At 38.3% G+C, this 24,817-nt stretch overlaps 1 protein-coding gene across 3 annotated transcripts in view; it reads left to right on the forward strand.

Moving 5' to 3' along the window:
- kank4 (KN motif and ankyrin repeat domains 4) overlaps positions 1-24,817 on the forward strand; it is a 48,356-nt gene that overhangs the window by 11,318 nt on the left and 12,221 nt on the right. Inside the window, exons 1-4 of one of the 3 annotated variants that reach the window (XM_079432182.1) lie at positions 13,919-14,067; positions 14,922-15,052; positions 21,885-21,952; positions 22,211-24,619. In XM_079432182.1, the coding sequence (XP_079288308.1) occupies positions 15,006-15,052; positions 21,885-21,952; positions 22,211-24,619 (2,524 nt within the window). In that variant the 5' untranslated portion in view covers positions 13,919-14,067; positions 14,922-15,005. Of the gene's footprint in view, positions 1-13,918; positions 14,068-14,921; positions 15,053-21,884; positions 21,953-22,210; positions 24,620-24,817 lie in introns of those variants that run through there. The other 2 variants (XM_079432181.1, XM_079432183.1) reach the window with 2 other exon arrangements.

Below are 24,817 nucleotides of genomic sequence, written 5' to 3' on the forward strand. Positions count from 1 at the left end.
AATTTTAAGCATTAAAACATTCACACCTAATTCATGTTTTGTTAGGAATTTAATTAGTTGTGTTGTAACACCATGTGGACTATATACTGTATCTGGTACATACTGTAGTTTTAATAACTATTGGTAGAATTCATGTGTAAGCTTTTATCAGACACTTCAATCCTTTATGTACTGCGCCACTAGCAGTGCAAATGTCCACTGACAACTAAGAGCTACCAAAACGAGATAAATGACTCCCACTTGCAAAGAGTGGAAAATCAATTAACTTTCTCTTTCACTCTTTCTCTCTCATAATTGCGAGAAGCTCACAAGAGAGCATGCAGCATTTTGAGATTGATTCTGTTGACAGCAAATTTGCAAGTCTGAAAAGTAGCAAGTAGTTAGTCATATAAAAAGTTCTCAATCAATGAAACAGCCTATACGGAGCAGAGCATATATGGGCTTTTAACCAAATCATTGTTTTGCCTCCTGTAGGCATATTTTTGGACTGCTCTGTTTTTCAAAACTGCCATCAAAGTGCTGAATGAAGCATTTTAAAAATACAATATGACATTTCTGTCATAAATATTTATTTTTTTATGAATGTGTGCAACCCTATCTGTCAGCATTTTTGCAAAAGTCTGTATGTTTGTATATTTGTGTTGTACTTTTTGTGGCCTTTTTCTTAGTGCCCAGGGCTTAGAGACAGTACTTCACTTGCCTTTCATCGCATTTCTATATGAGCATTCTTGCTTGTTTGCAGCTGCTTGTTTGTGTGTGTCTCTCTCTCTCTCTCTCTCTGTGTGTGTATGTATCAGTTCATGTTTCTATTGGTGAAAGCTAGGATGATCCAGTGACAGCAGTTCAGAGGCCATTCTTTACTCACATTTCTTTCACCACATCACATGATCTCTCTAGCTATCAGTGTTTAAAAGAATGTGCATGTGTTACTAGTAGGGTTAGTTCACCCAAAAATGAAAATTAATCCATGTTTTACTCACCCTCAAGGCATCCTAGGTGTATATGACTTTCTTATTTCATATTAATCCAATCTGAGTTATATTAAAAACTGTCCTGGCTCTTTCAGTCTTTATAATGGCACGGGTGGGTGTTTTTGTTCAACAGTCTAAAAGTAGTCAAGTAAAGCGTGCATATCCATATTAAAACGAGCATCACACGGCTCCGAGGGGTGAATAAAGGCCTCCTGTAGCAAATCAATGCATTTTTGTAAGAAAAATATCCATATTTAAAATAATATAAACAGTTTTGTGTAACTTCCGCATCTGTTTACAGGAGCAAAGGAAGCTTAGTCTCCTTACTTTACCAAAGGAAAACTACTTGGCTTATATCGAAATCCTCCAACATTTTTCTTCACAAATCCTCATTTTGTACTTCTAATTTGTGACCAGCGTTTTGTTCTCTCTCCGTTGCGCTTCCACGTTCGTCACTAATCCCTGACGCATGCGCTCCACTTAGGTCCTACGTCATCCGCCGGAACACTTCCGCCTACAACAGCTAGTAGAAGTGAGAAAAGTATTTATATCTTTTGAAATATTGATATTTTTCTTAAAAAACACATCGATTTGCTACAGGAGGCCTTTATTCACTCCCTGGAGCCATGTGATGCTTGCTTTAATATGGTGCTTTATTTGACTACTTTTGGACTGTTAAACACAAACACCCACCCATGCCATTACAAAGCTTGAAAGAGCAAGGACAATTTTTAATAACTCCGATTGGATTATTATATACCCCTAGGATGCCTTGAGGGTGAGTGAAACATGGACAAAGTTTCATTTTTGGGTGAACTAACCCTTTAACCATTGATTTCCATTTGAATGTATTAAAAAAATTGTGTATAAATTACTGTTTAATTTTAGGGTTGGTAATATTTTTAAAATGTCTTTGAAAGATGTCTCTTCTTGGTCTCCAGCCTGCATTTATTTGATCAAAAATACAGTAAATATTATGAAATATTATTACAATATAAAGTAACTGCTTTCTTTTTTGATATTATTATAATGTAATTTATTTCTCTCATAGCAAAGCTGAAATTTCAGAAATAGATCAATTTTTGAAATAGATCACTTCAATGAAGTTAATGCACCCTTGCTGAATAAAAGTATAAAAAATCTTACTGACCTTAAGCTTTTGATTTATGTATGTAAGTATGCCATATTCCAAGGTTTGGAATTCATACAGCCAATTTACTTGAAATTATAATGAACGGCTAACACCATTTGAGTGGCTAAATACTGTCAAAATTTACAAACCTTTATGTTGTTCCAAACCTGTAAGAATTTCTTTCCTGTACAAATATTTTGAACAATGTTATGAACCAGCTGACATTGGAGCCAGCTGACTTCCATTGTATTGCCTAACTACATAAAGCAAAATCAACACTGAGGCATTTCTTTTTTGGGGTGAACTATACCATTAACTATATGCATGTGAGTAAAAGATGGCAGAATTTTCATTCTTCTGTGAACTGTCCCTTTAATTGTTATTTCAGTTAGTATTCCCATTGTGAATGTAATGGACAGACTGTAAGGGTTTGAGAGGAGCAGAGAGAGCACAGGGAAATATATCTTGGGAATGAGGGAAAGCGTGACAGTAAGTTATTGTGGAATGGCCTGGAAAATAGCAGTATCCTGTCAAGAAGTAAATCATGCAGGAGGGATGAAAAAATGGGCCAAACAACATATGAGTTTGCCCTCACACACATACACCTCTCTTCATCTGTTGACATCAGGTCGCATTTCCTGAGAGCATCTTTATCTCAGCAGAGTGACAGTCCCATTTCTCACACACACGTTCATTATCTCACCCCCTGTGTGTGCGGCCCAAAGTATCTCTCCTTGGTGACTCGTAGACTAATACAAATATGCCTGCCATATTTTGGTATGAGGGATAATACTGTATAGAGTCAGACAGTAAATATTGCATTATAATATTTATTTCACAACAATGACCACTGACTCTTGCTTATTCTATGGTTACATCGATAAATAAATACATGAACATGAACTATTATGTTATTTTATATATATATGTGTATATATATATATATATATATATATATATATATATATATATATATATATATATATATATATACTCATACTCACCGGCCACTTTATTAGGTTCACCTGTTCAATTGCTTGGTAACACAAATTTGCTAATCAGCCAATCACATGGCAGCAACTCAATGCATTTAGACATCTAGATGTGGTGAAGACGACTTGCTGAAGTTCAAACCGAGCATCAGAATGGGGAAGAAAGGGGATTTAAGTGACTTTGAACATGGAATGGTTGTTGGTGTCAGACGGGCTGGTCTGAGAATTTCAAAAACTGCTGATCTACTGGGATTTTCACGCACAACCATCGCTAGGGTTTACAGAGAATGGTCCGAAAAAGAGAAAATATCCAGTAAGCGGCAGTTGTGTGGACGAAAATGCCTTGTTGATGTCAGAGGAGAATGGGCAGACTGGTTAGAGATGATAGAAAGGCAACAGTAACTCAAATCACCACTCGTTACAACCAAGTTATGCAGAATACCATCTCTGAACGCACAACATGTCGAACCCTGAAGCAGATGGGCTACAGCAGCAGAAGACCACACCGGGTGCCGCTCCTGTCAGCTAAGAACAGGAAATGGAGGCTACAATTCGCACAGGCTCACCAAAATTGGACAATAGAAGATTGGAAAAACGTTGCCTGGTCTGATGAGTCTCGATTTCTTCTGCGACATTCACATGGTAGGGTCAGAATTTGGCGTAAAGAACATGAAAGTATGGATCCATCCTGCCTTGTCTCAACGGTTCAGGCTGGTGGTGGTGGTGTAATGGTGTGGGGAATATTTTCTTGGCACACTTTGGGCCTCTTAGTACCAATTGAGCATTGTTTAAACGCCACAGCCTACCAGAGTATTGTTGCTGACCATGTCCATCCCTTTATGACTACAGTGTATCCATCTTCTGATGGCTACTTCCAGCAGGATACTGCACCATGTAACAAAGCTCAAATCATCTCAGACTGGTTTCTTGAACATGACAATGAGTTCACTTTAATCAAATGGCCTCCACAGTCACCAGATCTCGATCCAATAGAGCACCTTTGGGATGTGGTGGAACGGGAGATTTGCATCATGGATGTGCAGCCGACAAATCTGCAGCAACTGCGTGATGCTATCATGTCAATATGGACCAAAATCTCTGAGGAATGTGTGATTATTTTATTTATTTATATATATATATATCTATCTGTACAGTAATTCAAGTAAATTACTGCTTGGCTAACATATTTGCATAGATTTGTCTTCTACATCTAAGGATAGAAGAAAAAGAAAGAAAACAATTGTGTCATTTTGTCTACTCTACACAATAAAAGTTGATTACCAACGTTCTTCAGAATATCTCAGAACTGTGAGTTTACATATCACAATTTTTTTTTTAGTCTCCACCATGGAATAAAAAAATAAAAAAGGTAATTGCTACTTTTTATCTCACAATTCCAACTTTTTTTCTAATAATTGCAAGTCAAAACTATCACACCTTTTTTTTTTCTCAGAATAGCAAGTTAATGTCCTGCAATCCTTTTTTTTTTTTTTTTTTTGTAGTTTTGTCTCACAATTAAGAGTTTATACCTCGTAATTCTGACTTAATATGTCACAATTATGAAAAAAAGAAAAAATTCAGAATTGTGAGAAAACAGGCTTCCATACTTTAAATTGTCCCTGTTCTCACCTTGATGACATGAATGAATCAATGGAGGACAGACATAGCATGCATGTAAAGTAAGCTCTGCATAGACGGCTGCTGCCCATCCATTCTGTAAGACAAGAAACTCTTATCTGGTCATGTTTTTAAATTTGTTTTCGAATACATTGTCAGGATTGTGCTTGACCTCTCATCATTTTGTCTATTTGTTTGTCTGACTTTCTAAGACATGATAAGAGGACTAGAGCAATCTGCAATCCATCAGCCTGTATATCTTTTTTGTACGAATAAATAAATGCTATAAAAACACACTTTGGTTTGCCCATGTGGGATCCATTAAATAGCGATGCTCTAAACACAATATTTTGTTACTGTTCAAGATTAATTCATTTAGTGATTTCTTTTTTTTTTTTTTTTCAAAGCATAGCATAAACAAAAGGAATTCTCAGAGGACGGATAAGTCCATATATATTGGGAATGTTTTGTTTTACTAGACTCCTTTACACTTTAGTTTTTTTTTAGCTTTTGCCCTGGGTATTAAAAGAATGATTTGGCAGATAATGATTTGAAATGGATATCACTATTTATATTATGTAAATCTCATTAACACTAAAGAAAGTGGAACCCATTTGTGCTCCGTTTCTATGCCCAAAACCCATGCACAGCTATTCATTTACTCATTTATCAGAATCAATCAATCAATAATAAAAAAAAAAAAACTATTGCAATTTTACTGCTTTTTGCCTGAAACATTTTAATTGGAATTTGATATTTCTATTATACAGGCTATGCTTTATTTAGATTTTAATTAAAATGTACAGAATAATAATCTTCAGCAAAAAATACACAAAAAAAACATACATGAAAAAAACTATTGGGAAATGGATAGAAGGGAGTAAAAATAGGGTTAATCTACTGAACATATTCTGTGGCCTTGTGCTGAGAGCCCCACACACATGCCTGCCTGGGAAACTCATGATTATTGATAGTGGGAGCAATTTGGCCACATCCTCAGCAGCAGAGGACAAACAGCCCCCAGCAGCAGATCTGTAGAGTTCCAGAATGTGCCTTATACACACAAAACAGAGCCTGGCCATTTAATGAAAAGAGCCTGTTTTCTTTCTGTCTTTCTCTTTTGCCTTCTCTTTTCTTCAGTCAAACACAGTGGTGAATTGTATAAACAATTGTACAACATTTTTGCAAAAACCTGCGTCTTAAGATATGGTCATGTTAATTGTGAATGTGAAGTGACATGAAGGACACGTATGACCTCTGCAGTTAACCCATGCATGTGAGTGCCTTCAAGTTCACCTTCAACTGCCCCCCAAAAAAGTCTTTTGTTAATTTTGTGCCATAGCATTAAGCATAGATCACACAGATGTCACTTTCAAACCACAATACAATTAACTTTTTCACCCTTTCTGATTGATTGACTGGATTTTGTCTGTGAAATTTCGCAGAGCAGCAGTACATGCAATGAATCCTGAGTCAGGTTTATCTTTATTTTATTTTTATGTGTAAAGTAAGCTTGACAGCAGACTGAAATTTGGAGAATCGTGCCATGCAAATTGCATACAGTGCAATTTTTTGGCCATGATTTTGCTGTTACTTGATTTGCATAATTACTTTAGTGAGTCAGGTGCAAAAACAGGAAATAAACACTGCTGTCAGTGGGCACAGTTCATTTTTAGGCATTTACCCCTCAGTGCATTCTTACTGTATTCTCACTGTGGTCTCATCTGTTTGTAGACTAATGGTGAATTTATATGCTACAGAATGGCATCACCTCCATTAAGAATGGGGATGGGTAGGGGGATGTTGGAGATGCTTGCCCCTCTCACTTTTTGGGAGAAAATCAATACCCATCGCTTAATGTGCCTTCTATGCCCGTGGTGGCCCTAGACTGGATTCTAATTTCAAGCTCTTTTGTCTTCCCAAGTATGGACATTTTAGTATGAGTTTCAAAGACCATGCAAATTTAATGAGGTTGATTTCTCTGAAAAGTAAAGTCTGTGGCACTATCAAAACATTGCTATTTTTTAGCATCCCAACATAGTAACATTGGCTTATCCAATGGCATGATTTTGTGGAGCTCTATCTGTTTTGGCTGACTAATTATTTTATTAATGTAATATTTTTAACAACATGGACTATCTTGACTCTCAAATGCATTGACAAAAATTTTGTGTAAGTCAGTGTATTTGTATTGTGTAACACAATTAATTTGACTTCTTTTGCCTTGTGAAGTATCATGCAGAGCAGTGGAATATTTTTTTCAAAGATCGTAACCAACCCGCATTTCTGTGTAAGTGCCTGCCTCTTTTCCGTGCCAATTACTTATGACTAAATCTGTGCGAGATACTCTTAATAGGGCCACACAGTTTTATTGTTGCGGTCTCTCTCTCTCTTTCTCAGACGTATCCATTAGTCTGTATTCTGGTTTGGTCCAGAAACAGCAGTTTGAACACAAACAGCCTGAGGTTCTTATCAGTCTTTCTCACACTTCACTCTTCCCCAGGAAACCCGTTCAAACCTCACTTTATCACACGCTCTGCCCTCCATACCTCCCTCAGCTCCAGCCATTCCCACAAGCACACTTTTACCTTTTTGCTGGCTCCCCTCTTCATCTGAGATATTACCTAAGAACTAAACATCTGTTAGCTGACTTTATCTAAATCCATTTCACCAGAAGCAATGTCTGTCTCTCTCCTCTCTCAATAGCTCTCTTACTCTGTGTGAGTTGTTCATTGTTTTTCTAGTTCATATCTTTCTGCCTTTTTTTCTATTTTTTTGTTAGTCTGTTTGTCATATGCTAGAGTTCCTTTTTTTCCTCCCTTGACAATCTTGAGATTGTTATAGCTCTCTTTTAAGGGGCACCCCAGCTAACCAAAATATGTTTTTAAGGCTGAAACACAATACATGAACTTTCCTTCGATTTAGAGTTTGAATAAGTCGATGCTACTGTACCTCAGAGGCAGTCTGCAGATTTGAGCTGACAGATTTCATAGAAAATCGCATAGTGTATAATGTCACAGATTCCAATTGTTTTAGCTTCAGACTGTGATTAATCTAATTAGAGGATATCAAGCATTTTTGATATTTTGAGCCGATTTTAGAACAAGTATTGTTTTCATTTATCACGTGTTTCACCTTTTATCATGCAAAAAAACTAAAAAACTAAAACTAAACTCTTGTTATGTGAACGTTTGATTTTATCATTTTATCATTTTGCAAACATTATGGAAACCTCACTTTTGAATGTAGTAAGGACTAACGTTTAAAAAACATTAGACAGACATCCAACTAAAATGAAAAACTTGAATTTGAAATGAAATTGAAATTCAATGAAAAATTAATGTATCCATAAGTTTTTGTAAATGATGTATAAAAATTTTCTGCTAACATTTTGATAATGTTATTAACTCTTTTCCTGCCATTGACGAAATTTTCCATCATTTATGAGACAATGCTTCCTCTTCATTAATGGAATTTTCCGGCTTTCTGTGTTTTCATAGTTATACGGTAGAATGCACTATTACAAACTTCCGACAGAGTATTGAATCTCTGGATCAAAACATGGTGAAGAAGTAGAAACAACAGATCACATGTAAGCAGATGCATATGTAAAATAATTCAGTCATCAAACATTTACTGTTACCAAATGAAATGTCAACCCAGGAAGTGGTATAGGACTGTGCAAGCTTTGGAGGTGCTGATGGAAGCGATCATTCTGAATCTGATCTGGATATGGTCTTTTTGTTAAAAATGTTTCTGTCTCTGTTTTTCTTTCGACATACTGCATGTTCAGATATTCATACAACAAAATATTCTGGGGGCCATGAACGTTTTATGAAAATGCTGAAAATGCTGGCGGTGACTGGCAACCTCTGGCAGGGAAAGAGTTAAAGAGCAGATAACTTTGAACATTTGTTCAGAAATTTGAGTGAACGTTCCTTGTAAGCTGAGATTCCACCATTTCCACAATCTAATGGCTTGTAAGCAGTTTGTGCCCTTTATGACTTTGATGAAATATTTTAAAACATTATATATATATATATATTTTTGGTTGTTGGAATTAACTATGTGAACTCTTTTGTACAAAAGGTAATTGTATTTACTTCCAATCCCGCAATATTTCATAGCCTCAGTAAATAGAAACACATTTGATGCTATTTTTTGATGTGGAAGCATTTGATCTGTTAAAGATTTTGGTCACCCTCACTCAACCCAAGGGGGGTTTTGAGGTTTACAGCAGATGATGAGTAATGCCATATAATTTGTAATCTAATCTACAACGATGTTCACATAGCTCACTTCACATTGTGTGAGCATTAACATCAGTTCCTCTCATGCCTTGAGAGAGCCACATGACACAGATGCCAATGTGCAGTGAAGCTTTAAGGAGAGAGCAGAATTTGGTACAGGATTGTGGTTAAAGCCAGCGGAGGGCTTTCACGGCTCAGTGTGTTGTCACTGTAGTTAACACATTATGGAAAGTTGAGCAGTTTAATAATTTTGGTTACTTGATTTATCTGAACCATTTTAATTATGTGTTGATAAAACCACTATCCACTATACTGTGGCAGATTACAATTTCCTCATAAATGTAGTCTAAATGGAAATTGTCAGCTAAAATAATCATGGCACCCCACCCACTGGAAATTACACCCCACCCACCGTCCGGGCCCTCCCTCAGTCTTACAGTACATCTTACATTTTAGAACTGGGGCTGAGCCAGAAAATCCCCCACCCCTTGCATGTTCAATTATATGGAAAAAAGGCTAATTTCATAATGTTTTCAGCCACTAATAAGAGTTTTAAAGCAATACGAAATACTGTATATTCAAAATCCGCACAGAAAATGCACTGGACCTAGTCATGGCTGATACGTTTGCCTCTGTAATTTGAAAACATCTGCCTGAAAAATCTGCTTATTCTCTGAGTAAAATGATAATAAACACTTGGAAAATAAGAACAAGCATTCTAGTCCGATGAAATCTTATCAGACTAGAAGTCTTTTTCTATACTGTATATGGCACTGAAAAGCTTCAGGGCTGCTGCAATTGTTAGAGTAGTTTACATAGTATTTTACTGAACTTATGCTTTTACAGGGACCATGTGCAGCCTGCATCAATTTTCTTTGCAGGAGGCTGCCATTTCTCCTAGAGAAAAAAATGTTTGTCTTGGCTTAGATAACTATCCGTTGTTGCTTACTGTTGCATTTTATTAGTATTATTTGCACAAGTGGTGAAGGTTTTGCCTTCATTTTGGCTCTTACAGTATGTCTCTGATTTCACAACTTTATACTGGATAGTGTTAAATCATTATTTTTATTTTCATACAATATCTAAAGGAACTAAATACACTGAGATAACAGCTGTTATGCAGTATTAATGGCTTAGTTCACCTAAAAATTACAGTTGTCATCATTTACTCACCCTCATGTTAATCCAAAGCCTTCTTTGTTCTGCATAACACAAAAGAAGATATAATTCTCAATTTTTGTCAGTACATACAATAAAAGTCAGTAGGGTTCAGTGTTGTTTTGGACCCCATTTGACATTCATTATTGAAACATTTTTTTAAATTTCTTCTTTAGTCCAGACCGTACGATTGACATACACTTTATAAAAAGGATCTTTCAAAAGATTATTGGAGTACTATTTTACTCTTTCATCATCAAAATTTCATGTTTAATTTAATGCGTTGCTTGACAATTGTTTCAAAACAGATGATACTAAAATAGCAGACCATCATGGAAAAAAAGCATTAAAATAATTAAACACACATAAAAAAAAAAAAACAGCAGGAGCAAAGATTCAGACTTTTATTAAACTGCTTAAAAGATCAGCCCAAAACTCACAATACAGAATAAATGCCAGAGATGGCCTCTCAGTAGTATCGATTTTTGTGTGTGTGTGTGGAAGCGTGAACGTGAGTTTGTCTGTCTCAGAGATGTATCAGAGAGAGTGAGAATACGTGGGTGAGTGTTTTGTATGCATGTTTGAATGCTCGCTTTTATTAGTGTCTGCAAGACCACTGTCAACTGAAGTAGGAAGAGCACTTTATGGCTACGGGGTGCATTTCACTGGCAGTATATATGCTAGATATGCTGAGCACTCTACACCTCCTTCTCTTTTCAAGTCTGCTTTTAATCTAGGCTCTCACTCTGGCCGATGACTCATTCTGGACCTAGGTGAAATATGGTCATGGCACGGCCATCTGAATTCTGTGATTAGACAGACCTCTCAAGCACATTGCAGAGTTGAATAGCTTCCTCCTTAAGGGGCCACTTCAATTTGTTTGCTCCAAATGAAAAAGCCAAAAGGAATACTCCATGGCAGAATCTGTGACAAGAATACAAGCTGGCTTATCTGTGGGATCATCTCAGGCACTTACAAATAGCCATTTTCTTTTTTTTTTTTAGATGTTTGCAATGGTAACATCATGGTATTCAGATGTGCTAGTGACTTAAGTGTGCAATATAAAACGTTAAGATGGACGTGCACAGATTATTCATTTTTTATGTCCTGTTAGAGTACTAATTTCTCTTTCTTTTTTTTCTGTTTCATTTTTCAAGTTCACATACCAAATCCAAGGTCGATAGAAATAGCATCATCCTGACAAAACAACAGTCCTCTTTTTTCCATCCAAAAAAAGTTAATATCTACAAATATCAAAAAGCACGAATTGTAATACGAATTATAATACAAATTGTTGGTTAATTAACTTTTGATTACCATTTTAAAATAGATTTTTCATTGACAGAATTATATGTGGCCTTCTGGTGCTTATAGGACTAGATCAATAATAATAATAATAATAATAAAAAAAGATCAAAAACCATAAAAGTGGTTCATATGACTTTTTGAAGTCATATTCATGGCTTTGTGTGACAGACAACATTTGGTTAATTAACCAAAAATGAAAATAACCATAGTGTCATTCCAAACCCATTAAAGATTTGTTATTTTTAATATTCTCTTATTGTCACAACTCACCAAGGAGCACGGAGCAAGGAACGAGGAGATGAGGAACTCACAAAAACGAGTCTTTAATAATCCAATAGGGAGTATAGGAGGCACAGGAAACACAAGGAATGACATTCAGAACCGACAAACACTAACAGAAGGACTGGGGCTTTTAAACACAGGGTAATCAGGGAGGAAGAGGAGACACACCTGAATCAAATTAACACTCAACATGAGGGAGAAACTGGGTCACATGGAACACATGGGGAGCAAAACACACACAAAACAGTCCATAGTTCTGACATATCGCCCCCCTCCCGGAAGGTGCGTCCTCGCACCGTAGTAACATCCAAAGGGGAGGGACGGGCGGGAACTAAGGAGGAGGCTCAGGAGGAGGATGGAGCCCTGGGAGGGGGCCGGCAGACAGAGACCAGGGAGGCGACGAAGGAGGGAGGAGCCAGGGAAGAGACAGGAGGGACCCTGAGCAGGAGGCGCACAGCTGGACCCAGGCCACAGCCATGAAGATGGCCCACGGTGGAGCCGACGGAGGGAGGACCCATGGAGGAAGGATGGCCGCCGACTCCAGGGGGCCGACCAACGGTGGCGGAGCAGGTGGTGGAGGAGCCCGGGGCAGAGACGGAGAGCCAACGAGCCAGGGGGATCCAGGGGGCCAGGGTGGAGCCGAGGGCTCTGGCGACCAAGGCGGAGACGGAGACCCAGAGGTCCGCGGCGGAGCCGGAGCAACTGAGGACCCAGGTGGAGCTGAAGGGAGGAAGGAGCCCAACAGAGCCGGTGGGACGGAGCGGCAAGGCGCAGCCAGAGGAGAGGAGTCCTGAGGCGATGGCGGGTCGACGCCCGACCAAGGCGGAGCCGGAGGGACGAGGGAGCCCGGTGGAGCTGGTGGATCGATGGGTGACAGTGGAGGCTAGGGAGCTTGGAGCCGAGGTGGAGCTACTGGGTCTATGGGCCTGTGGGAGGGTGGGCATTTTGGAGGAGTGGGCACAGGAGGGCATTTTCGAGGAGCAGGCACTGGAGAACACTTTCGAGAAGCGGGCACTGAGGGGCACATTTGAGGAGCAGGCACTGAATTAACACTCAACATGAAGGAGAAACTGGGTCACATGGAACACATGGGGAGCAAAACCCACACAAAACAGTCCATACTCCTGACACTTATTTGACCATAGATTGAAGCATAAATAATACAAATTACCAAGCTGCATCTATCAATGTCTTTATGTACTTTTTTAAAAACGTTGATTGCTAAATTTTAAGTGGCTGGACAAAAATGATGATGAATCTGAAAATATCTTCATTCGTCCAAAGATGATTGGGTTTAGAATGGCATGAGGGTGGGTAAATGATGACAACAAATTTTCGGGCGAATTATTTTTTTAATTGTTGAAAATCTTTCCTCCCTGTGAGATTTGAAATGTTGCAACTGGATAACTGTGTCTGTAAGTTGAGGCCGAGAACCATTTGTAAATGTTTCAACTACCATATTTGAGAACCAAAACATCTGACTCAAATGAATGTTTCAGTCAAGTACTTGACATTGCTACTTATCTCTAGAACTCTCATGAACATGCCAAAGAGAACTAGGTCAGGTGTCATAATTTAGCAGTTAATAACAACTTAAATTTCAGTCGGCTCCCACACATAACTATTACATGGTTATACATTATAATATAGTCATAGAAACCACTCTTATGTGTTTTTATTGTGCTTTTTTCATATTGGAGCCCAAGGCTTTATTACATTTAATTTCATTTAAAAGATTGGCTAGACTATTCTTTAAAAAAAAAAAAATTCTTGTTACACAGGAAGTTAAATGGCTTTGGAACGACTGAATGAGGGTGAGTAAATGATGCTAGAATTTTCATGTTTAAGTGAGCTATTTCTTTAAGCCCAGAATGATTTTTGTTAAGCCCCGAATGCTAATGCAGCATGTACCTCAACAGTTGAGCAGCTGCATGGTTGAGGCACAAGTGTTGTGAGAAGATAAGTTGTGGTGGAGATCTGGTGCAGCACTGTTAATGGTTAACCGCCACCCAGTACTAATGATTACACTGTTCGTGGTGGGATCTCCCCACAATTCTGACATATTCCTAGGGCCACAGGGAGAGAGGAAGGAATGTTAACTTCGGCACTAGAAAAAACAACTTTTTCAGACCAGAGTGTTATTAGGAAGTTATTGAGGGAGAAAAGGTTATTGAAGGGGAGAGAGAGCGTGAGGGGAAAAAATTACACGAGAGGAAGAGGGTGAGAAAGTAAGAGACCTTCTCAACACGGGTCATTTCATCGGAGGCACCGGTTGTCGTCAGTTCAATTCTCAGATGGTCTGTGTCAAAAAGAGGGCATGGGGAGTTACTGCAGCAGAGGACTGAACATTCAAAAGAGTATGAGGACTGTTTTCTCACTTTCTGACTCATCTTTGCTGCTTTTTCTGATGGATTTTTCTTTTCCTCTAGGACCAATATCTCACAATAGCCAAATAAATAGTCTTTCCAGTATCTATGCACTGTAAAACTCATTTTCTTTATCATTACGTCTTGCTTTCCATTGTCTTGTTTTCCAGTAAAATATCTGAACAGCTTTAACAAGATATGTATACAATTATGAGGATAATATATCTTAAATTAAGTTTATTTTTAATATCCTGTTGGCAAATTGAAAACTTAAGCATACATTAAGTCTTGTGCTTAAAACAAGAAAAACATCAATTGCACACATGAACACCACATTTAATTCAAGATATGTTCATTGAAAACAGTTATTATCTTTCTTATTTCTGCTTTACTGGAAGGCAAACCTTTTTATATTTAATTAAAATAAATGTTGGGGTCCGTAAGCCTTTTTTAAAGAATAAATGTAGAAATATATATAATGGTTTCCAAAATATTAAGCAGCACAAATTTTTTCAGCATTGATAATTATAATAAATGTTACTCAAGAACTAAATCAGCATAATAGAATGATTTCTGAAGGATCATGTGACACTGAAGACTGGAATAATGGCTGCTGAAAATTCAGGAATAAATTACACTTTAAATTAAATGAGCATTGAAAACAGTTATTTCAAATGTTAAAATATTTCAAAATTATTTCACACATATTTTTGATCAAATAAATGCAGCATTTGTGAACATAAGATACTTCAAACACATAAAAAAAATCTTGTCAAAAAAAAAAAAAAAAGTATTTTTTTCAATGTATTTTTTTTGTCATTTTTCTCTATCCCCTTTTTACATAGCAATCAAATCCATCCCCCAACACCCCCACCCCTCACCCCCTTGCGATATCAGGTTGAAGTTCAAAGAATGGAAGGGAGGGTTTCATGTTTTTGGTAGACGGGAGGGGAGCAGCATTCACTGCACATGCTAGGTAAGAGGAATCCCCCCCCCCCTCTGTCACTCTGGGGCTGTCTCTGTTTCTCCCTCTCCCTATCTGTCTTCTTTTCCTTTTTTTCTGTCCCTCTATCGTTTCCCATCTCTCACGATGATGCACACACTCTTGTACGCTCTAGGAGGCATGTAGCACGTTAGTACAGGTGAGAATCTCAGCCTGTCATAGCGCTCTGTCTTTTCTCGTGCATGTATGAATCTGTGCCATATGTGTGCTTGGACTGTGTCGCTGGGTTTTTAAATGGCTCTGTTGTTGCTATTACTGCAGTGCAGAAATAACTGCCGAGCAGGCATATATCCAGCTCATCCCCTCTCCATTATTTGTTTGTGTGTGTGAATGTGTGCATAAGACCTTGCTTAATGTAATTCTTTGAGTACATAGTGAGGAGAGCTTCCTGATGCATTTAAGTAGGACTGTTTTTCTGGAGCCTCCTGGAAGACGGAAGGAAGGCAAGATCTAATGAGAGTATTGTGCATTTGTTTTGATGATGTGTGTCTGTGTGTGCATTTTGAAAGCATTTGCAAAAACAGGAGAACCACTGGGTGTTTAATATTTGTATAAAATGTGGATTAGCCTGGCTCTCACCATGTGTTGGACTCTTGCAGCTTAGAACATGCTTGCCATTTGTAAATGATTATCAATACGGGGCATCGGTTTTATCTCTGTTGGAATCTGGCCGTATGTACATATGTGTCTGCTGTTGTGGATCCCGTGGGATGTGAATGATCCATACAGACACAGCTAGCACCTGGCTGTCACTTGCCTGAGCTCGATAACCCTCTCCTCTCTGTCGCCACCAGCCGCTCTCTGTCATCTCCCTGTATCCGTCCATCCCTTCCCCCTTCACTTCAGTGTTCTCTGTGTGCACCGCTGAGAAAACACCTTTGAAATGCATTGCGTTTCTGAATGGTTAGACATTTTCTGTTTCTGTTTCTTCCTCTCAGCTTTGTGTATCGCTGTCTCGCTGTGTAATCTGTAGAGTACTAATGAGACTTGTCTGCTTGTAGCGTTACAAACAGGGTATGACTGAATAATTTATAGACATTTGCTTCAAATCCTTAATAAAAGCTCTCTCTCGCTCTCTCTCTCGCACATTCTCTTCCTCTTATTTGCTTTCACTCATTCACCCAACCAAATACTATTATGGTTGAAAGATAAACTAAAGCCATTATTTCTATCTTTTGAAACTGGAAGTAATCATTTAAATGTGTGCATCTTTGTCAATATACATTAGTTATTAAAATAGTCAGGTTAACATGTTAATTCCCAGATAGCACACGTCTGGCAGATGTCTTTCAGATGTCAGTTTTACATACATTCTAAATCATAAACATCTTAAAGACATCTAATAGACGTCTACTTGACATCTAAAAGGAAACGTCCTATAGACGTATTGCAGATGAGAAAACACCCTAAAAAATACGTCTTGCAGATGTAAATGCAGATATCAAATAGACGTCTCTGAGATGTATGTGTGCTATCAGGGTTGGTACAAGTAATAATACACTGTAAATAAATAGATAATATATATAATATAAATGACAACATCATATCTTATTTTTATAAGAATAATCAATAAAAACAATATAATATAATATAATGTAATAGTCACACACTAGTTTGGGGACCAATTTTTTCTCATTATTAACTAACTATTAACTATGACTTGCCTCAATAAGCTCATAATTTGCTTTTTATTAATAGTTAATAATGTAGGTATTAAGTTGATATGGATAGGATTGAGGGATCTAAAATGTTGTCATGCAGAATAAAGCATTAATATGTGCTTTATAAGTACTAATAAAAAGCCAATATGCCAGTAATATGCATGTTAATAAGCAACTAGTTAATAGTGAGAATTGGTCCCTATAATATAATATAATATAATATAATATAATATAATATAGAAAATGGCACTAGCCATTCTATGGAATGCATTGTAATTTCATATTAGCTATACAGTATAAAAACACACTGAAAACATTTGATCGTACCTCCTGACTCGTACTTACAGTAGATTTTCCAACAGTTGTGATAAATTAAATGAATTAAGTAGCATATCAGGTAATTCATTCAAATACATTTTGAATTGATTGACATCCATAATTAAAATATTAGCATCCGTTTCCATATGTATGAGAGTGTCTATGCTGCTCATCATTGGTAAGTTTATATTGAATATGACAGTAATACAGACACATTTTGTCACTGGTGGTCTAGCCTTCATTCCAGCACTTTTCTCTCCGGGCCTCCTCTCATCTAAGTAGGACAGATGTTGTGTGTTCTCTGCTTCCTCCAGATGTATGAAGGTTTGCAGAGCCCTTTGTGTAGATCTAGAACCTTAAATGATGGAGGGGAAGTGCAGCAAGCTTTTGCTTCCTGTCAGACAGCCCACTCGCTATCTGTTTATTGTCATTAGATGGAAGCAGAAAAGCTTGCAACAGAGTTGAGCTACTGGGAAAGAAAAGTGTGGGAGATGATCGTGACCATTAGAAAGGAAATCAGAGCACAATTTTGGCATAAACATAAATGATTGTGAGTGTGATATTGTATTATATTACAGCTCAATAAACATTTTACATTTTAGACAAAATATTTCTTGTTACTGTTCAAAAATAGTTACAAATGAAGTCAAAGTAGAATCATCTGCTGTGCATCTCAGAGCAAACACACCACAGTGGTGTTTCATTGCTGAATGAACAAATCACTGATTCATTGATTCACTGACTCATAAAGACAATAACCTGGGTACCAAATTGCATACTGTAGTGGTTACTACATGTGGTTTGAAACATATAACAATCATTAAAAGATTACTTCCAGAATAAAAATATTTCCTGAGAATTTACTCACCCCTATGTCATTCAAGATGCCATGTCCTTCTTTTTTTCAGTCGAAAATAAATTAAAGTTTTTGGGGAAAACATTCCAGGATTTTTCTCCATATAGTGGATGGCAATGGTGGCCAGCAGGATGAAGGGCCAAATTACAGTTTCAATGCAGCTTCAAAGGACTCTACACAATCCCAGCTGAGGAATAAGTGTCTTATCAAGCGAAACGATTGGTCATTTTCCAAAAAAAAAAAAGACATGGACATCAACATAAAGTGTCTATTGAATGCACACTCCCGAATCTCTGTGGAAATAGGCCATCCAGGTACATTTAGCGTACTTTTATTTTTCGAATAGTATGAATTTAGACTATTCTTTTGGTGTACTGTTTTTTACTTTCTGTATAGTATGGAAGTAGGCATTCGGATACAGCAAGTGACTTGTTGCCACTTACTGGCCTAACCTGTAGCTTGACAGTTTGTGTGGAAGCTGCAAACAAAAACCTCGAAAAATTAGTTCCCAGTTCCCATTTATTCATTGACACATTTTATTAATGCACTCTCATTTTAGTCAAATTGTGGATAAGTTGTTATAAATTGTTCCCTGGTTTTAATTCAGTTTGACAATGGAACGTATTAGTACATGGCTGTGATTTAACTGAAATAAAGGAACAAATTAACAAGCCATGGGATTTCTTTTTTAATTAATGGCCACAATATTTTTTTTTCTCCCAGCATGTCATATGTATGTGGGGCTCTGCTATTCGCTTTCAGACGCTCATGCGTTTATTTGCGCACATGCTTTGTGAAGTTTGCCAGCATCTTGCAATGCAGCTGTGCCTGCAACGATCAAAGGAACATCTTGGTCATAATGCCTGTTAATGAAAAAAAAGCAGTTGGTTATTTCTTAAATTCCTTAAGTTGCCATCAATTTTGGTGTGAAAATATTGAATCTGTGCATTCTCAGACCAGAAGTCTCAGGGTTATGGTGAGGATCATGAATAACAGGCATGTGGAACATTAACAATCTTTCCCTGCTTGTCCAGCTGGCATGCCTTGAGAATGCCCACAGATGTTGTTTTGTTGGCTGTTCGAGCGGTTTTTGCTGCCTTTGGCTCTGTTTGGTTCGATTTCTTTTCAAGGCTTCAGCACTCCTAATCAGCACTAGATGCTGAGCTTGTAGGGTTGCAGGTGGTTTGTGTGTGTGCGTGTTTGTGTGCATTTTGCCCCTACACGGTTACAAAGACAGCAAATGAGATTGATTTCCTTCGCTTACTTCCGTTCCTTCACTGCAATTTGATTAGTTATATTGAATTAAATCTGCTGTGAATAGCTAAATAAACAGTGACTTTCCATTATAGCTACAGTACATGGTCCGCTGGGTTATCTGTGAGTTAAAGCAGGATAAAAAGGTCAACCAATTAAATTTATATAATGCATGGGGTATTGCAATCAAATTTAATGATTTTTCAGGGTGCAATGGAAACAGTTGATTCTAAACATTTGGTTCACAACAAACTATCTTTCAAAATAAAGGCAATCTTGAAACAAACTAGAAACACGAAATCTTGAGATACACTCAAATAGCCTAATATCACCACTGATAAGCTAAAACATATTCCTGCAAATGAGGCCAATAGAGGATTGCATGAAAGTCTTCTTATTAAAGTAATTTCTCTCCAGTGGCCATGACTTGCCCTCTTTCTCTCGCTCTTCCACTTGCTTCTTTACTTGTTCACTCTCTCTCTCTTTCTAAATAAATAGGCAGTGTTGTGTTCTTCAGTTCCATGTGGATAATTGACAAGTGGCTAGGCCTCACTTTACTCAGCAATTACAAGTTGCATTCCAGCTCTGGCTAAGTAAGACTCAACGGCAGACAGTGTATTTGAATCACATTAAACATTTCTTAGGTTGTTCCTTTCTTCTCCAGGAGGACTTAAGAAGCTGTACATTTTCCATGCTTGCTGCGGTGTGTCGGATTCTGGGGATTCAGCTGTCAGTCAAGCTCAGACTCACACTATTATGGGGTTTTGCCTTGAAACCTGGGGATAAACATAAATGTCTAAGAAGTCTAATTAAGATGCTCAATATTTCCTTAGCAACAACACTTTAACACTTCAGCATTATGACATCTGAGAATGATTTCCTTAATAGATGTCAAGTCAAACTCAGTATTTCAAATTCCGTATCCAAATTCATCTGTCAGATTAGGCAAATGCCAGCATATGACATGCCCTCATCCTCAAAAACCATGAAGAACCTATGCCAAGAACTTACAACATTTCTATCATTTGAAGGACATTTTGTTTACATTTGTATGACAAACATGTCTCTAATTTTGTGTTTCCTCTTGACGTACAATATAAAACCTTTGTCCTGAAGTGAAACCAGCTGGGAACCATTGATTTAGATGGCATTCTTATCCAAACAGACTTTACAGTACACTTACTAAAAGGTCAGTCCCCCTGGATCAGCCTGAGTTTAAATGCCTTGCTCAAGGCCACAACAGTGATTGCTCATGGCTTGGTCTTTGTGGTGACCAAACCAGCAACCTTCTGAGATACCTCCTAGAGATATAACCCCTGCGCTACACCACTCTGTTTCTCTTTCACTGGTGCATCAATTTTATTATTCTTTATTATTCTCTAGAGTAAATGTGTTGTGAACGGAAATCATGGGAGCTAGCTGATTGATGGTCTGATCACTAAATACTGTGTTGGCACTCTGTTATGCCACTCGGCTTCAGAATGCTTAGTGCTTGACTTCTCAACCAAATCATGGCTCAAAACCCATTTCTAAAAAGCAGCTGAGGCATATTTCTATCCTTGCTAGTACTTAGTGAAATACATATCTCCAACAGGTACAAACAACTTCATCTAAAGGCTCTGTTCTTGATGGTGCATTGTGAAAATGTTGTTGTAAATTTAGCTCCAAGTGGTCAAAAGTTTTTGTGCCAGTTTGTCCAGATCTGGACACCCAGCAGCCAGCCAGTGATCCAGATTTCATGAAACATATTCGAATAGCAATTTTGAAGAATATCCTTTTCCAAACTGTCCAAATTCCAAGCCTTTGGCTCAGATTACAACATTGAAATCAGAGCCAGATGACACATCTTTGAGTAATCTTTCTCCCATAAGTTCAGTACATAGTTAAGATCTGCAAACATGCCCTGAGGGCTTTGACTATTGTTCCATTAAAGCAAAATGTTTGAAAAGTATCATCTTCAACAGAAGAAGGTTAACATTTGACTACATAATTATCTCAAGGGCTCTAATGAATGTGTTGTGTGAAGTGGCATCCAACACCATGTCAGTGCTATACATACTGTACAGTGTATTAATTTAGAAATGGCACAGTAATAATAAACAATAGATTATATAATTGCTAAAAAGTTCAAAGGTCAAACTACAGTATGGTGCTGCTTCAGAATAACAAAAATTTGAGTGTGTCTTTAGTGACTGTTAAAAAAGTTTTTGTTCCCATGCTAAATCAAAGACAGCAGTTAGTTTTCTTATAGTCAAGCGAGATTGTCTTTTGCCTGCAGTATGTTTTCTTGCCACATTTATGTAAGTTGGGATGACTTTAAGATAGGACAGTGGGAACTTTCAGCAAGTTGATCTGCAGATCTGAAGCCTGAGGGTGTATTCAGTTTGTATTAACATGATGTATTTTGATCAGCAGCCTTACGTAAGCCCCTGAAGAATCCTAAATCTAAAATAGTAAAATTGTTTTCCATTGCCTAAATCAATCCCACATAAACTGTGAGCCATCTGGAGTAAATTTAACAGAATGAACTACTATGTCACTGTGGTTTTAATAGTGGTGTGGTGGAAAATGGCACAAACAAATAATCTAAGTCATGTTGCACAGAAAGTAAGTAATATAATTTGTACAGGAACTGACAAATAATTAATGTTGTCACTGATACATTAGGTGATTAATAAAAAATAATGTTAGATATGTACATTTGATCTTTCTACAGGTTTCCAGTGTTTACAACAGATTCCACCCATGATACTGCAAAAACAGAAATAATGGACAAGAAAAGTGGTAAGAGCGCTAGACTGTTTGTTGTCATTTCCAGTTTTAAATGTGTAAATATATTCCTTCCACTTGTCTTCATACAATAGTTGACAGCAAAAAAGTGTTTGCATTTCATGTCTTCCAAATCCTTGCACAGGGATAACACCATCAACTGTTTTGTTGTCTTGACTAATTATGCTCCATATGCTCAATAATACAATGGCTGCTTGAATTGGAATTACTATGAGAGAATGCAAAATGTGTAATATGTACCTTGTTTTTCAGCAAATGGCTTTCCTTCCAAGACCACAGATAGTGGAGTACAGCGTAAACAGCTGCCATATTCTGTAGAGACCCCTTATGGGTTTCACCTGGATCTGGACTTCCTGAAGTATGTAGATGACATAGAGAAAGGGAACACTATCAAGAGGGTGCACATACAACGCAAGAACAGGGGCCCAAAGTACAGCACACTGCCACGCAACTTCAGCCTTCCTGGGCATGGCGCTCGACCTCTAGCCAAAGACACATGGGCCAATACTTCCACTTTAGGGTCCAAACCCAAGTCACGTGTTACTGAAGTCCAGCAGCTTTTTGAGTTCCGAGCCAGTGATGCCACTAGTGGCAGCAGTAGCACCAGTGGAAGCTCCCCTGCCAGCCAGTCAAAGACGCCTTGGAGTGCTTACCTCCCCTCACCAAAGGCTGCAGAAGAGTCTCAAGTACAGACCTCAACTGAGAACGAACAGCCCATGGGCCTTAATGTTAGGCCTCACCTTTTAAGAGCCTCCAGCATGCCTATTAATGTCCTACATAGGAAAGGTTCAGATTCAACTGACGAGCAGAGTTCCCAATCGCAGAACGGCTCAGCTGAGAGGCTTTTTCAACCAGCGGATGGAGGTGACAGGAGAGGCAGTGTTCCACAGGACAGGGCCAGCTTGCATCAACAGATCACAGCTGCGCTGAAAAGGGTGCGAGAGTTAGAAGAGCAAGTCAGGACCATCCCTGAGTTGAGGGCTCAAATATGCTCTCTTAGAACGGAGAGGGAAAAACTGCTTCAAAGAATTCAAGAACACAAATCCAAGCAAAAGAGTGAGGTTCCTCAAACCGATGCGCAAGACAGTGCTGTTCCTCCAGCTGTAAGTGAAAAGAAAGATGCTCCTTCCATTTACACAGATACTGCAGCTGATCCTGAAATTGTTCAAGAAGTACAGTCCACCAAAATCACAGAACAACAGGAACAAAATCTTGTGGTGCAGGTTATTGTAGAGCAGGAGTCTGAAAAAGTATCTGATACAGAGTCAGAGAAGGAACAATTGCCAGCTCCAGTGTCTGTCCCAGTAATACTCATAGACAAAGCAGAAACTCCAACCGATCCAGATGAAGCAGAGGGACTTTTGCAGGAGTCTACACTTCAAGAAGGAGCATCAAAGAGCCCTTCAGAGCCAGCAGAAAAGCAGGATAGATCATCAGAGACGTTGTTAGAAGATAAACAGTCAACGCAGTCACAAGGGATTTCAGAATCAGAGGAATCCGTTGCCATTTCTGATTGTACATCCACTCAAGAAGACACTGCGACTGTTAAGGGACATAGTGTAATTACAACTGAAGAAATTACAATAGCCCAACCTGCTGAACAGAAACTTCTCACTAACCTGGAGCTGGAAGCAAAACTGAAAACTTTGGAAGAGAGTCTAAGCAAGGCCAGTTGTGAATTGGAAAAAACAAATGCCTTACTGAGAGAGCAGATGGACGAGAATAGACGAAAGGATGAGAGAATACAGGAACTGATTGACCAAGTGAAGGAGCAGAAACTTCAAGGTCCTATTGAGACAGAGCCGCTATCTGAATCAGTTGTCACATGTGATGCATCAGTCAGTACAGACAGCAAAAGTGTCGTGGAGAAAGGAATCTCAACAGAACCTCAACCAGCTGAGGGTCCCAAAGAAATAGACTCTAAATGCTCGAGCACTCAGACGAATATAGTAGAAGCTCGAGACGTTGAAATATTAGCACAAGTCAGTACAGCAGAGAAAATTGTAGGGGTAGAGATTGTCATGTGTGACCAGGCAATGGAGACTGAAATTCAGGATAATCTAGAAGTTAACAGTGGTAAACAGGTCTCTGAAATGCTAGAGAAGACAGAATCTGACAAAGAACAAGAGGGTGATATCAAATATAGTGTGTCAAGTCAGATTAAAGATACCAAAGTCAGTGAAATCATTGTTGCAGAGAGTGACACTGAAGAATATGTCATGGTAGAAAGTGCCATGGTTGAGACTATGGGCAGTGAAAATGAAGTCCCTAAGCCCACAGTCCAAGAGATTGAATCTAAGGACAGTCCGGTTGTTGAAAGCACAGTAACAGACAAAGCAAGAGAAGAAATAACTTCAGGTTTGCAAACACAGCAGGAACCAAGAGAAACACAAGGACAGGAACCCCAACTTCAGTCTCAAAGATCATCTGAAGCCACAGCTTCTCCTGCTGCAATCGGTCAGGTTGTTAATCGTATACAGGGCCTTCTTAATGAGCAGTGGGCCAGCCTGGGAAGTGGAGGCCAAGATGCGAAAGGAGAGAGCTCACAGAAACCTCATTCTTCCAAAATAAGCTCAATTCAAAGCCACCTGAGAGGGTCCCTCAGTGCCCTGTCTGCCTTTTACTCACCTGTTCAGAAAGGAGGTGCTGCACGACAATCAGGTAAGATTAGGTCTCATTACATATAGTCATGTGCCTTCTCAGGACACTCAATAAACAGACAATAATGACTGATGTGATTGTCTCTTAGACTTAGATGGTTAGTTCTTTGGTATTAGATATTTCTTGTAGGCCTGTTTCACAAAGCTTGCATGTGCAGTTTGTAATCAATGCTATTGGGGTGTCAAGTGTCAAGCATGT

This window comes from Barbus barbus (assembly GCF_936440315.1).
Source record: "Barbus barbus genome assembly, chromosome: 13".
Lineage (NCBI taxonomy): Eukaryota > Metazoa > Chordata > Actinopteri > Cypriniformes > Cyprinidae > Barbus > Barbus barbus.